The 14,944-nt window shown below is 39.9% G+C and overlaps 1 protein-coding gene across 7 annotated transcripts in view; it reads left to right on the forward strand.

Moving 5' to 3' along the window:
• ANKRD17 (ankyrin repeat domain 17) overlaps nucleotides 1–14,944 on the forward strand; it is a 133,808-nt gene that overhangs the window by 17,089 nt on the left and 101,775 nt on the right. Inside the window, exon 1 of one of the 7 annotated variants that reach the window (XM_070726728.1) lies at nucleotides 11,966–12,019. The exons of the other annotated variants lie outside the window; for them this stretch is intronic. Within the exon in view, the coding sequence (XP_070582829.1) occupies nucleotides 11,966–12,019 (54 nt within the window). Of the gene's footprint in view, nucleotides 1–11,965; nucleotides 12,020–14,944 lie in introns of those variants that run through there. 7 annotated transcript variants of the gene reach the window in all.

A 14,944-nucleotide genomic window follows, 5' to 3' on the forward strand; every position in this document is an offset into this window, starting at 1 on the left:
AGAAAATGCATGATTTGTTTAATAATGATTTGTCGGCACTAATACATTTTCCTTGAAAGTGAATATGGTGATAATTTGTATGCATGTATTATTTGAGCCAAAGAAAAATGATTTACTATTTGTGGCTGAATATTACACTCATTCCTTTTTTGTAGTTTTATGAAGAAAACCTTATAAAAATATACTTTATCTGTCTGAATGCTTTTCTTCAGATTGATTCTCAAAATAAATCAGTAAGTCTAAATGAAATATTATCTCACATTTTAGGTATACAGTGATCCCTCTATTATCGCGAGGGTTCTGTTCCAAGACCCCTCACGATAATCGATTTTTCGCGATGTAGGGTTGCGGAAGTAAAAACACCATCTGCGCATGCGTGCCCTTTTTTTCTATGGCCGCGCATGCGTAGATGGTGGAGTTTGCGTTCTCCGCCGCCCACGCAAAGGGGAAACCCCGATTCGGCTCCTCGCTGCTGCAGCGCTACCGAGAAGATCAGCTGCTGGGCGGCCGAAGGAACCTTCCCTGGGTCTTCCCGGCCGCCCACGCAAAGGGGAAACCCCGGCTCCTCGCTGATGCCCGCCGCTCGCCCGCCCGCCAGCAAGAGGGGGAAGACCCAGGGAAGGTTCCTTCGGCCGCCCAGCAGCTGATCTGCTCGGCGCAGCAGCAGCGAGCAGACGAAGATCGGGGTTTCCCAGCCGCCCACGCAAAGGGGAAACCCCGGCTCCTCGCTGATGCCCCTGCTCGCCCGCCCGCCGCCCGCCAGCAAGAGGGGGAGAGATAGAGAAAGAGAGAGAAGGAAAGAAAGAGATGAGAGAGGGAGGAAGAGAGTGTTAGAGAGGAAGAAGCAAGAGAGAGAAAGAGAGAGAGAAAGAAAGATGAGAAAGGAAGGAAGAGAGTGACGTCATCGGGTGGAAAAATCGCGATATAGCGTTTCGCGAAGATCGAGATCGCGAAGATCGAGGGATCACTGTATACATAATATTTAGGAAGGCTTACTTTTCCAAAGGTTTTCAAACTATGGATTTGTTTGTGTTGGACTACGAAACCAAATTTGGGGGGCAGGCATACATTATTTTATATTTGCACACACAAAGGAGGATTCCTATCAGAGCTAGCTTCTGCTCTACATGAACATGTTAGCAACCATTTTGTCTTCTTAGAGTGAGCACGACTGAATTATGACAAGCGTGTTCTCTGTCAGAACTTGTTCCTTGCTCTGTTTGGCAAATTGGCAGCTGACTTGTCAAAGCAAAGCCTTCAGTGAGTTCTTCCAGGACTCCGGCTTTGATTTTATACTCATAGTATATAAATTTTACAATCAGGGCTAATCATGTCAGAATTTATTCCCGCTTGGCCTGGATAAACTACAGCAGCGTTAACATTTTCTACAATTGCTACTTTAAAGACTAGTTATTCATCTAGAATGAATGTTTACATTTTTCACATTTTTGAACAACCTATCTCCTTCAGGTAGGGACTCTGAGGGGTCTATAATAAAACATTAAAATATTAAAAGGGCTACAAATAACAAATAAGGGATTAAAAATTTCAAAAGAGTCAGGGATGATTAGATTCTGTTAAAATTAATTGCAAGGGAGGGCTTTCAGGGCACTACAGTACTCAGCCCCATGGTGTGTGTTCCTCTGTATTCTTCACATGGGCTGCAAAGCCATGTTTTGATTCCTTTCCGGAAGGCCAGGAGAGTGGCTACTTACTCTTTTGGTGGGGTGGGGTAGGATATTCTGCAGGGTGGGTACAGTTGCCTCTGTTCCCAGACCCTACCTGTCAAAGCTCTTTAACTGATGGGATCTGCAGGATATCTCCCCTGTTAGACTGGATGGAACAGATTGATGTAATGGGATGAAAATACTCCCATTTTTGCCTTCCATCCCCCAATCCCCAGAAACCCTCTGCAAGCCTCCCAAACCCTCTGCACATGCCGTTTTGCAAAAAAAATGGAGCACATAGAGGGTTTGGGAAGCCTGCAGAATGCGCCTGGAGGCCAGGGAGGACAAAAACTTTTTTCTTCTTCTTTGAAATCTCGGTGTTCTTATACACTGGTGTATCTTATAGTCCAAACAATATGAGCCAGAGCCAGTAAACATAGAAGGGAAGGAATTACTCTTTTGCTGATAGGCTGTAAAACATTTTAGAAGCATTTTAACCTTTGTTGGTAAACACATTCTTGACTCTTCAGTGTGGCAATGTCCTTGAGACGGCTTGAGTCAGTTGTTATCAGACACTACACTTCTCATGGAGAGTTTGCTTTGTTACTTCAAAGACATCTTAATCTACTAGTAACATTAATCAAAGAATTTCTTAGTTAGTGAAAACTTTAATCAAAGATGCCTCCCTCTGCTACTGCTATCAATCTTGGAAATACCTTAGTGCCAGTCCACAAAAGTTTTAAAGATTAAAATACTTAAAAGTGCATCTGGCTATCTATTGACAGCCAGTATAGGACCACAAAATTATTATAATATGGTCACACAAATACCCAGCAACATTGCATTCTGCAGTACGTGCAATTACTTAATAATCCTGAAAGGCAGCCCCTATGAAGTGTATTACAGTAGTTCAAACAAGTGGGGATGGGAGCTTGAATTACTTGTAGCTAGGTCATTCTACTCTAAACAGAGGCTGCAACTACCACACTCACAATGATTCTTTGAGCAAAGAATCATCAATCCATGGACCTACCTGTGTCCTCAGCAGCAACCATGTTTCAAAGAAAAACAATGATAACAATAAAGTATTGAATTTATCTTTCCATCTGACTCAAAGTGACTCTAGTGGCCCCAACCTTTTGGGAACCAGGAACCAGTTCCGTAGAGAAATATTTTTTTGCAGATCAAAGGGGGGCATGGTGGATGGGGCTTCGCTTGTTTGTGTAGCCTGGTTGCTGATATGCCATGAGTGGTACAGGTCTATGGACCGGGGATTGGGGACTCTTGTTCTAGGTAATTTACAAATTATTAAAACTACTTCAAAACAAGAAAACATCAAAATATAAAATAAATAAGAAATGAGAAAATTGGATAGGGAAAAATGAAAAAGGGGGTTCATTTCGTCACAGGCCTAAGTGAAAATCTAGGCCTTGAAGGCCCTTTGAAACAGTCAGGGCAGAGGAAGATTTTCACAATATCTCTGGTCACAACCAGGATAACAAATATAATTGAATGATGTCAGTATATTGATAGGTATACTGACATTATAGTTCCTGATAGGTATTTCGTGTTATCAGGACAAGGTTTCCTGAACTAATCTTGTCCTGAACTGCTAATTATTTTTTTCCAGCAGTTTGATATATATATTAAATAGCATAGAGGACAGAACCAAACTTTGGAATGCCTTGCATAGGGCCCCTCTCTATTTCATCATATCCACTAGCTAGAACTTTGCTTGAAAAGGATCAGAACTGCTGCGAAACAGCATCCCTAATTCCCAGTCCTTGCATGAAATCCCAAAGGAGGGCCGTGGCTAATGGTAACGAAGGCTTCTGAAAAGTCTAGGAGCAGTGTATTAGTTCTATTCTCAGGCAAACATTATGTGTCAATGCCATTTCTGTCCCATATCCAGTCCCGAATCCTGACTAGAAAGAGCATTTGCAGATGACTATAATTTGCTCAACATAGAAACATAGAACTCTGACGGCAGAAAAAGACCTCATGGTCCATCTAGTCTGCCCTTATACTATTTTCTGTATTTTATCCCAGGCATGTTTAAATTCAGTTACTGTGGATTTATCTACCACGTCTGCTGGAAGTTTGTTCCAAGGATCTACTACTCTTTCAGTAAAATAATATTTTCTCATGTTGCTTTTGATCTTTCCCCCAACTAACCTCAGATTGTGTCCCCTTGTTCTTGTGTTCACTTTCCTATTAAAAATACTTCCCTCCTGGACCTTATTTAACCCTTTAATATATTTAAATGTTTCGATCATGTCCCCCCTTTTCCTTCTGTCCTCCAGACTATACAGATTGAGTTCATTAAGTCTTTCCTGATACGTTTTATGTTTAAGACCTTCCACCATTCTTGTAGCCCGTCTTTGGACCTCAACCACCTTCCTTAATAAGAAAAGGTTGGAGACTGGGAAATAGTTTTAAAAATCTGCTGGATATAGGGAAGACCACTTATCTAGCAAGTGGACTATAGTCTCTTTATGGGAGACAGGTTCTCTAAAGTGAAGGATTGACAATTTCTTAGACTCAGGTCATCATGCATCTGTAACTTCTGGTTGTGATAGGAGCCAGAAGAGACATGGATTAAGCTCATAGAGGTCACACTGGATAAAACAGAATAAGCCCCACATAACGTTACTTTACAAAACATTGCCCTAGTCACTATGGATCAAGACTTCAATGTACCTAAGTGGCTTAGATAGCAAATTTTGAAAAAAAGCAAGGCACTGTAGCCAGGCAGAAGGTCTACCTGTATTCTATCCCTCTCGAGAAGGGAGTTATGTAAATAAGGTCACTGACTGACAATCAATTCCACAAAATTGGAAAATAACATCAATTCACCTCTTTATCATGCAGTGTAGACTCTAACTTGAGCACATAGCTATGCTTTGTCAGAATCAAGTTTTGAGTTTCTTTACCAATTCTCAAGACATTGTTTCTTCTACTACTTTTCCATAGTAAGCCATGAAGCACCCAGAATTAGTAAACAGAGCAATCTTACAAAATAGTTTCCAGTTGCCAACTGGAACTTCTGCCACCTTATTGGGAAACTGCCCTTTGGAGCCCTCTAAATCCATCAGATTTCTAGGAAAAATCAAATGAACAGCTAGGCTGAAGTCAGTCTGATCTGGATCAGGAATTATATATGATCACATCAAAGAATTACGGTATCAGAAAGCAAATGCTCAGAGACGAAAGGTAAGGCCTTCTGATTGGCTAAGGCTTCCTGCGAAGTGCCATATAACAGAGTCCAGCAGCAATTAATGCTTTTTTGAGGAAGAGGGTAGTATTGCCTTGGAAATCTCATTTAATCTCCAAAATCTTTTGAAAATATTTATTGATTGATTGATTTTGTCCAATACAAAATGAGGGTTTTAGTGGGTATACACATAGTAAAATACATAATGAAGGTTATAGAGGATATACTCATAGTAAAATATATCTAAGAAAGAATAGAAGAGAAGATATAGGAATACAACATATCAATGAAAGAATAGAAGAAGAGATATAGGAATAGAAGAAAGATATAGGAGAGCAATAGGACGGGACGGAAGGCACTCTAGTGCACTTGTACTCACCCCTTACTGACCTCTTAGGAATCTGGATAGGTCAACCGTGAATAATCTAAGGGTAAAGTGTTGGGGGTTTGGGGATGGAGTTCGGTAATGAGTTCCATGCTTCGACAACTCGGTTACTGAAGTCATATTTTTTACAGTCAAGTTTGGAGCAGTTAATATTAAGTTTAAATCTGTTGTGTGCTCTTGTGTTGTTGTGGTTGAAGCTGAAGTAGTCGCCGACAGGCAGGACGTTGAAGCATATGATCTTGTGGGCAATACTTAGATCATGTTTAAGACGTCTTAGTTCTTAGGTCTTTAACCGAGTGGGTGTTATCTGTGATAATTTGATTATTCAGTTCGTATTTGGAGTTCAGATTCTTTTTCCCAATGTGCAGGACAGAGCATTTGCTAGTTGAGATTTGGAGTTGCCATGTGTTAGACCACTCAGAAACAGATTTCAGGTCTTTTTGGAGAGTAGTTGTGTTATCGGTGGTGTTGAAGAGTTTTACATCGTCAGCGAAGAGGACACAGTTGCTTGTGATGTAATTGCAAAGGTCATTGATGTAGAGAATGAAGAACGTTGGTCCCAGTACACTACCTTGGGGATACTTGCCCAGTACACTACCTTGGGGATACTTGCCTTCATAGAATCTAAATGAAGCAGATTATCTGAACCTTTTTCAACCTTGAATCAAGCCAGGTGCAGGACTGGTGGGATTGTGCAGTTATCCTAAATCTCCATGCAGGTTTGGATATCACCCTTTTAAACAAACTTCAGGGGTTGGGAGCAGGATGATGGCTTTCTTTAAGGCTGATTTCAGTCAGTTTGGGGATGGGGGACAGTTGAGCCCTGCAGTGTGGGATGCCTCGGGGGTTTGGATTTCCTCTCCTGCCTTCTTTAATATTACATGAAATTTCTGGATGAGATTATTTGATGGCACAAGGTGTGGTATCATTAGTATGCTGATGTACATAGTTATCTACACCCTGAATGGGCAGTTGATGCAGTTGTAAATGATATGGCATATTGGGTCACAACTTCGCCTCTTTAATCACTTTCCGTTTGGTTTATTGCAATGCGCTTTATATAGGGCTGCCATTGAGTATCATCATTCAGAAGCTACAATTGGTCCAGTACAGGGATCTCCAACCATGGCTTGTGGCTTACTATTGGGCCTTGAGGCATTCGAAACTAAGCTGTGAAGTGGTGGGCAAGTATATCTGTGTGTGGACATCCTCCCTTGCATGAACAGCAAATATCCCCTCGACCTACCCACCTCTCCTCAAACCTGAAAAGGTTGGGGAACTCTGGCATATGCTGTCAATTGTTAGAATCTTCACTTGCTCCACATTTATTTTGATCCCACTTTAAAGTGATAGTTAATTTATGATGGGATGATCTCATGACTTGGAATCACAGAATTTGCTGTCTTGTAAATATTCCTGTTTCCATTCAAATTACCTTTAGAAACCTTCTTTTACTCATATATCCTTTAACATATTCATCTTTTGGATTCATGCTGAGTAACATTTTATATACTTTAGAAATCCAAATGGCTATCTCCAGAACATAAATTAATATCCAGTTCAGATTTAATTCCTATGGAAAAAACCCTCTTAAAATCAAATTTAAATCTTTCAAAAATTCACTAATAATTAATCCAATCAAAGCAAATCCTTCACCTACATATTAGGATTTTTTAATCTGTTAATTTTTTTATCTATTAATTTTTAATCATCCTGACATGCAAAACCAACTTGACTAATTAGAGTGATAAATGTTACGCTGGGTAGTGGTTTTCAAAAAGAAAAAGGTGCTTGAAAGGGCACAGAAGCAGACATTCTTAGCAACTCTTCAAAGCAATTGCATCTTTTCCCTAGATCCCTGATTACTTTACAGCTACAGTATTGCAAGGGAAAAGACTAGTTGATTTAATGAGTTGAAGATAAACTCTGTATACATGCCCATGCATGTTCTGGGTACATGATTTTCTCCAATGGAAATGGTGTGTTGTTTTAATAAGACATTTGAATTCAAAATGCATTTGTACTTGTTTCATTTAAACTAGAGCACTCCTTTTTGTTAAAAGAGAATGGGAAGATTTCACTATAGGCAAAAAGGCAATTGTTGCGATATTTGTTCTTAACACACATAATATTTAATCCCTATTACACAAATACATAGGGAATGACTTATTAATAGTTCATCTATGTTTCATGCAAGCAATGATTATGCACTGCTTCTATAGACTATTTATATATTGAATGGCAAAAGTTTAAATCTAATCAAGTACAGTAGTACCTTGTCTTACGAACTTAATTGGTTCCGGGATGAGGTTTGTAAGGTGAAAAGTTCATAAGATGAAACAATGTTTCCCATAGGAATCAATGTAAAAGTGAATAATGTGTGCAAGCCCAAAACTCAGAAACCCGGAAGCCAGGACCTCCCGCTGAAGGAGGCTTGAACCTCCCAGTCCTTCCCGACCCTCCCGCACATCACTCTCGGCTGGAAGGATCCCCCATAGTAGGCCGGCATAACTGTCTCCTGAGCCCTCTTGCCTAGTGGGAGGCAAAGCGCTGGGGTGGGGGGTGTCATGCCGGCCCTCCTGCCTCCCCCCCCCCAGCCAAAACCACAAAGCCTCGCCACAGCCGCCGCAACCGATGCAGGAGGCTTAAGCCTCCCAGTCCTCCTCGCCTGTGGCGGCAGAACTGCCTCCTGAGTGCTCTTGCCTGACGGGAGGTGAAGCACTGGGGTGGGGGCCGGCCTGACACCCCCCACCCCAGCGCTTTGCCTCCCACCAGGCAAGAGGGCTCGGGAGGCAGTTCTGCCGGCCACGATCGATGGGTGGGACTGAGGGGCGGGGATGACCGGGAGGCTTAAGCCTCCTTCGGCGGCTGCGGAGGCAGCGAGACTTTGCGTTTTTGGCTGGGGGGTTGGCAGGAGGGCTGTCCTGATCCCCCTCCAGCTCTTCACCTCCCGCCATGTAGATGGATGAGGAAGGGGGGCATCTGGACCAGGCGCTTTGACTGGCAGTCGGGAGGCAGGGAATCCCGGCGAGCGCGGAAACGAATGGAAAATCCCATCGGGGGCAGTCACAAGGCAGGGGAATCCCTCTGTCAGTAAGAGCGCAAGCGCAATAAGAGAGCCCACAAACTCGGGCTCAGTTTCGTAAGACGGAAAGGGTTTTTAAGACGAGGCAAAGAAATCTTAAACCCCGGGTTCGTATCTCGAAAAGTTTGTATGACGAGGGGTTCATAAGACGAGGTATCACTGTACATTTATTATGTAAGTGGAATTACATTTCAGAGTTGATAATATGGAGCTTTCAAATTTTGGAGGGAAGTGCTTTGGAATTGTTTTAAAAAAATACTTTTTACCTTCTTATTGTTAGACAGCAATATAAGTTTATTTAATTAAAAATATGAATAAGGAAAGGATAAGGAAAATAATTGCCCTAATAATTTATAACAGACAGAGTAAAGTTGGAATCACTTGAAATCATTGGAATTCATAAAAATAAGAGTTTTGAAAATATAGCTCTTGGTTCCTCCCAAAGATTTTGAAGTTATTTTAGAAATGTTTCAGCTGCTAAGACTTTTGCAATTGTTTCTATTGCTAATTGTTGCTTCAGTTGCATCTTGGGCAGGTGCAGATAGTATAACTTTTCATATTATCAAATTTGCATTATTTGGACATAAAGCTTTGCACTATGGATTATATATATAGCTCTGCATTTTGGTGGTTTTTTGGAAGCTACAATGTCTTAGATAATTTTGATTGTTTAGGTATTAGTAATTGGTATTGAATAATGGTTCAATAAATGGAAGCTATCAAAAAAGGAAGAAATATGGAGAAAGCACAAATGCACACAGTACCATGCAAAGATTTTAGGCAATTGTGCAAAAATGCTGTAAAGTAAGAATGCTTTCAGTAGAAGAAATAATAGTTTATTTTTATCAATTAACAAAATGGAAGATAAATCCATATCAAATAATATTTGGTGTGACCACTCTTTGCCTTCAAAACATGACTTCAATTCTTCTAGGTACAGTTTTTGAAGGAACTTGGCAGGTAGATTGTTCCAAACATCTTGGAGAGCTAACCACAGATCTTCTGTTCATGTAGGCTGCCTCAAATCTTTCTCTCTATATGTAATTCCAAACAGACTCAATAATTTTAAGATTAGGGCTTGGTGGAGGCCAAACAATCACTTCCAGGACTTCTTGTTCTTTATTCTGAAGATAATGACATGTTTGGGGCTATTGTCCTGTTGTAGAACAAATTTAGGGGCAATCACGCACCTCCCTGATGGTATGGCATGATAGATAAGTATCTGCCTGTATTTCTCAGCATTGATAACATCATTGATCCTGACCAAATCGCCAATTCCTATTGCAGAAATACAGCCCCAAACCTGCAAGGAATCTCTACCATACTTCACTGTTGCCTGCTGTCAGTCCTTTGACAAGCAAACTGCCATCTAGTCCATCCAAATACAGTGATCCCTCGATTTTCGCGATCTCGTTCTTCGCGAAATGCTATATCGTGATTTTTCCCACCCGATGACGTCACTCTCTTCCTTCCTTTCTCATCTTTCTTTCTTTCTCTCTTTCTCTATCTTGCTTCTTCCTCTCTCACACTCTCTTCCTCCCTCTCTCATCTCTTTCTTTCCTTCTCTCTCTTTCTCTATCTCTCCCCCTCTTGCTGGCGGGTGGCGGGCGGGCGAGCGGGGGCATCAGCGAGGAAGACCCAGGGAAGGTTCCTTCGGCCGCCCAGCAGCTGATCTTCGTCTGCTTGCTGCTGCTGCGCTGCTGAGCAGATCAGCTGCTGGGCGGCCGAAGGAACCTTCCCTGGGTCTTCCCCGCCGCCCACACAAACTCCACCATCTGCGCATGCGCGTCCATGAAAAAAAGGGCGCGCATGCGCAGATGGTGTTTTAACTTCCGCAACCCTACATCGCGAAAAATCGATTATCGCGAGGGGTCTTGGAACGGAACCCTCGCGATAATCGAGGGATCACTGTATTTCAAATTTTGACTCAAGTCTAGAGCACCTGCTGCCATTTTCCTGTACCCCAGATCCTATATTTTGTGCATAGCTGAGTTGCTTAGCCTTGTTTCCATAGCATTGGAGTTATGCTTTTTGGTCATAATACTTCCATAAAGACCACATGTTTCCAGACAGTAAATGGATTTACTTGAGTCCCACTAATTTCTGCCTGTTCTGCTGATGGCATTGCTAGACATCTTCCAGTATCAAAGGGAAGGAAACATGATGTGTTTGTCATCTGCTACATTAAGCTTTCTTGGCTGACCATTGCATCTGTGGTCCTCGACATTACCCTTTTTGTGTGCTTCTCCGAAGAGCTTGAATAGCACCTCTTGAAACCCCAGTCTGCTTTGAAATATTTGCCTGGGAGAGGCCTTACTGATACAGTATACTGTAATTATCTTTTGTTCCTGTGCTCAGCTTTATCATGGTGTGTGGCATGAAACTATCTACCACAACCTAATCTTAGTAGCAGAGTTTGGATGTTCCTCAACTAGTTTTAAGCCTACTACACAACTGTTTCTGTTTCAGTTAATGACGTTTCAACCTACATATGAAATTGAAGATCATTAGCACTTGCTTGGTATAATTGGTTAATCATATACCTGACTCTAATGCTACAAAATCCCTGACTTTGTGCAAGTGTGCAAGTGTAAGAATTGATGTTGGTTTGAAGTAAAAGAAGTAAAAGGGAAGTTTTATATTGAGTTGATTTGGAATTCTCTTCACTCACTCTGCATTTTGTAAATTGATAAAAATATTAAAACATCTATTTCTGAAAGCATTCTTAATTTTCTTAATTTACAGTACTTTTGCATGACTGCCTAAATCTTTTGCATAGTATTATTCTCTATATATTCCTATTCTTATAATCTTCCTTTTATAACATTACTGAATGTTTAACACAAATTACTAACACCTAAAACATAGTCAGACATATATATAGAAAAAGGCTTTGCATCAGTGTTTATTCCTGGTAACTATCTGAAAAGTCCCTATACTGTAGTTCACTTGGCAAGGTTTGCCTTAGATTGCTTTCTAGGACTGACAGAGAATGTGTGGCCCAAAGTCACCCAATTTTAAGGTGTTTAAGGTGGGACTAGTATCCATGGTTTCCCAGTTTCAATCCTCGTGTGTTAATCATTGCACCAAACTTAATCAAAACTTTAAAAACTACAAGATGTTTAAGTATTTTAAAATGTTTAAACTTTTGCATTATAGGACTAATTCTAGACTTTGTACTGGATGTACCAGAGTTTTAGAAGTTTACAAATATAACTTCACTAACACTGATTTAACTCAGTGTGAGTTGGTATAGAGCCAGTTGAATATCTGCTCAAAGGTTTAGCACAAATAAATTGCAATGTCATTTGAAATTCTTTTGAAAAAGAATTTGTTTATAATTCAGATTAAAACACGTTTTTCAAAATAAATATTGCAAGATGTAGTTGTGTCTATAGTATCTTGTGTCCTTGAAAAGTGCAGCTGTGCCTTTAACAAAATGTGCAGTGAGTCACCCCTGTTCTTTTGGTAGATCCTTAGTTTTCCAGCTGTAAAGCTGCTTGAAGGATATAATAGAACATTCCATTTCCTCTTCCCTTGCTGACACAGAGGAGTGTTCTTACTGACAGTGATCTAATCAGAGTGCAGCAAGAATCATGGCAATTTGATATAACATGATGGAGACAGCAGCTGAAATGGAAGCATATGTTCTAGAAGATATTCTTGAGGTAGGAATTGGATTTAATAATAATGCAGGGGACAAGGAAGGGGAAAAAAAGTAAAGTCCCTTTAGAAGGAAAGCCTGTGCACCAAGAGCTTGTTACGTGTTTGATGTGCCAGTATTGATTTGCAGTGCTGTTAAATCAGTTGAGAATCAAACATTATTGTGATACCCTGGTTAAAAATAATGGAATAGTTGCAGGAGGGAGGAAAAGAAATGCTTTGGATTTTGGATTTCGTCTTATCCCTGCCTGCTTATGACCTTTAGAATAACTCGTTTGAAATCATTAGTATATAATGTTTTGCACAGTAGAATTAGATTGTAGCATACTGTTTTGTAATAAAAAGATTAAAAGTGTTTTCCATGCAAAATAATTATTTCATGTCAGCATTTACATAACTCTACTTAAGAGATAACTGGAACAGTAAACAGTAAATTACTGAATGAGTATACTGTATACTGTATTCCACAGAGAAGTTAAATGTATTAAGACTTCTGACTTAATAGCTTGTAGCCTGCTTCATAATCAGGTTACTATTTTGATATCTGGTGAGAGAATTATATTAGTATGCAGATTATTGGAATTCCCAATTAACAGTAATGCTGATCTTGGGAGAAGAGGTGCAGTATGGAAGATGGATTTCTCAAGTGTTCAGTGGCCATGTTTCTAATGTCTGTTAAAAAATAGAAATTTAAGTGTGATGGGGATGGTACACAGACAGGTTTATAATTCTGGAATTTGGAGAATTCTGATTATTATAAATCTATTCCCTATGCAATGTTACTCTGTGTTACACAGTACATCCTTAATTATAAAATATCATTGGCTAGCTGCATTTTAGGTTTAGTAATACTTCTATAGAGTTTACCTAAAGCTGCACCTGAAGCTGCTTCCCCTGAGTACTAAATACTAAGTTCTCTGTTATCTGTTATTTTGAACCTTGTATACCTTCTAAGTAGCATTTTGATTTTGTGAATACTCTTCATAAAGATGGCATCATGTGTTTTTTATGAGGCTAGGTTGAAAGTTGCTTTATGAAACCATTTTTCCTTAGTCTATTTTAAATTGAAGAAATTTAAGTAATTATGAAATGAACACATAACATAAGCATAAGCAGTATTATAACAATTACTTAAGAATTATCAAGTAATTGTTAAATTAAACAATCAGCAAAAATATGTAGAAGATCAAGACACTCTGAAACTATCAGACCGCCTCCATTGGGACCTGTTTGCGAACAGGTGCAAAACATTGGTAGTTGTATCAGCTGTCTTGTGGGAAAAGTACAGGTGAAAAAGCAATTATGGTAAAATCTGTTCTATGTAATTTACTTCATTGGTAATCATTGACAGACTTACACTTATAAACAATAGTTTTCTCCAAAAACTGTAGCTATCTTTGCAACATTTGAGGAATGTAAGAATCAAGAAATGTAATTTTGTTTTGTCTAATAAATGGAATGTGAATGAAATTCAGGCACTTGATGTTTGGATATAATCATTTTCCCATAACAGACGCAGAAAGCAAGACAAGGACATACAGTGGTACCTCTATTTAAGAACGCCTCTACTTAAGAACTTTTCTAGATAAAAACTAGGCAAAGATTTTTTTGCTTCTTCTTAAGAACCATTTTCTACTTAAGAGCCCAAACCCTGAAAATTTTCCAGGAAATTTGAGAGCGGCTCGAAGGCCCGGCCAGTTTCCTGCCATTCCCCCTGGGTTTCTCTCTCTGGCGCAGTGTATGAGAGGCAGTCTCGTGCCAGGTGTATGGGAGGCGCGTGTCCTCCTCGCCGCCTCAGAGTCCCTCTTTTTTTTTTAAGCCTTAAAGTTTTGGATTTTTTTGATTCCTCTCACCTCACTTCTTCCTCCGGCAGCGACTGTCTTCCTCCTCTTCCTCCTCCTCTTCCTCCTCCCACCCAAATTCTGAGCTTTTATTTCGTTCCTACTGGATTTGCACACATTATTTGCTTTTACATTGATTCCTATGGGAAAAATTGCTTCTATTTACAAACCTTTCTACTTAAGAACCTGGTCACAGAATGAATTAAGTTCTTAGGTAGAGGTACCACTGTATCTAGATCTGGTCTGTTTAGCAAAGATGTGCTTTAGGACAAATTTACAATGTTAATATTATTTGCATAACTTAATGATAGAAAATACAGTATTTTATGTTACAATTTATGAGTACTGTTTAAATGTATATGCCACCTTTAATTCACTATTTCAAGGCTGCACATATAGCAATTCCTCCTTCCATTTATGAAAGCAACACTTGATGAGGCAAATTGTATTGAGAAAGAATAACTGGCCTAAAATTAGTTCAGTAAGCTTTTGTGGCTTAGGTGGATTTGAACTTGGGGTCTCCCCAATGCAATAGTGTTGCCAGATACCTGAATTGGCAAAAGAAGACACAGACAGTTGGAAAGGAATAGAATAGAAAAGGCAAAACACACTGTTTAATATTTGAATGTACAGTAGTCCCTCACCTATCGCTGGTGTTACGTTCCAGACCTGGCCGCGATAGGTGAAATCTGCGATGGGGAATTTATCGACTGATAGTACTTATTTAAGTATTTATATTGTAATTGTTTGGTAAGTTTTCATTGTTTTAAGTGTTTATAAACCCTTCCCACACAGTATTTATTTTAGACACAGTATTTAAATACAGTATTTACAATTTTAGATATATATTTTTTTTGAAAAACCTGCCGATCGAGTTCGGCGGGCTGTTTAAATCTGCCGATCGACTTCCTCAGAAACCCGCGATGAAGTGAAGCCGCAGTAGGTGAAGCGCGGAATAGCGAGGGACTACTGTACATTCATTGGAGAGAAAATGATTTCAATTGAGTAAGCAAGCACCCAGTGAGGAGTACACATTGAGAGGAATATGCTAACATTGAAAACAAGCCAAGCCTTTAGCCTGTTACTGAT

The sequence above is a fragment of the Erythrolamprus reginae genome, chromosome Z, assembly GCF_031021105.1.
Source record: "Erythrolamprus reginae isolate rEryReg1 chromosome Z, rEryReg1.hap1, whole genome shotgun sequence".
In the NCBI taxonomy this organism is placed as follows: domain Eukaryota; kingdom Metazoa; phylum Chordata; class Lepidosauria; order Squamata; family Dipsadidae; genus Erythrolamprus; species Erythrolamprus reginae.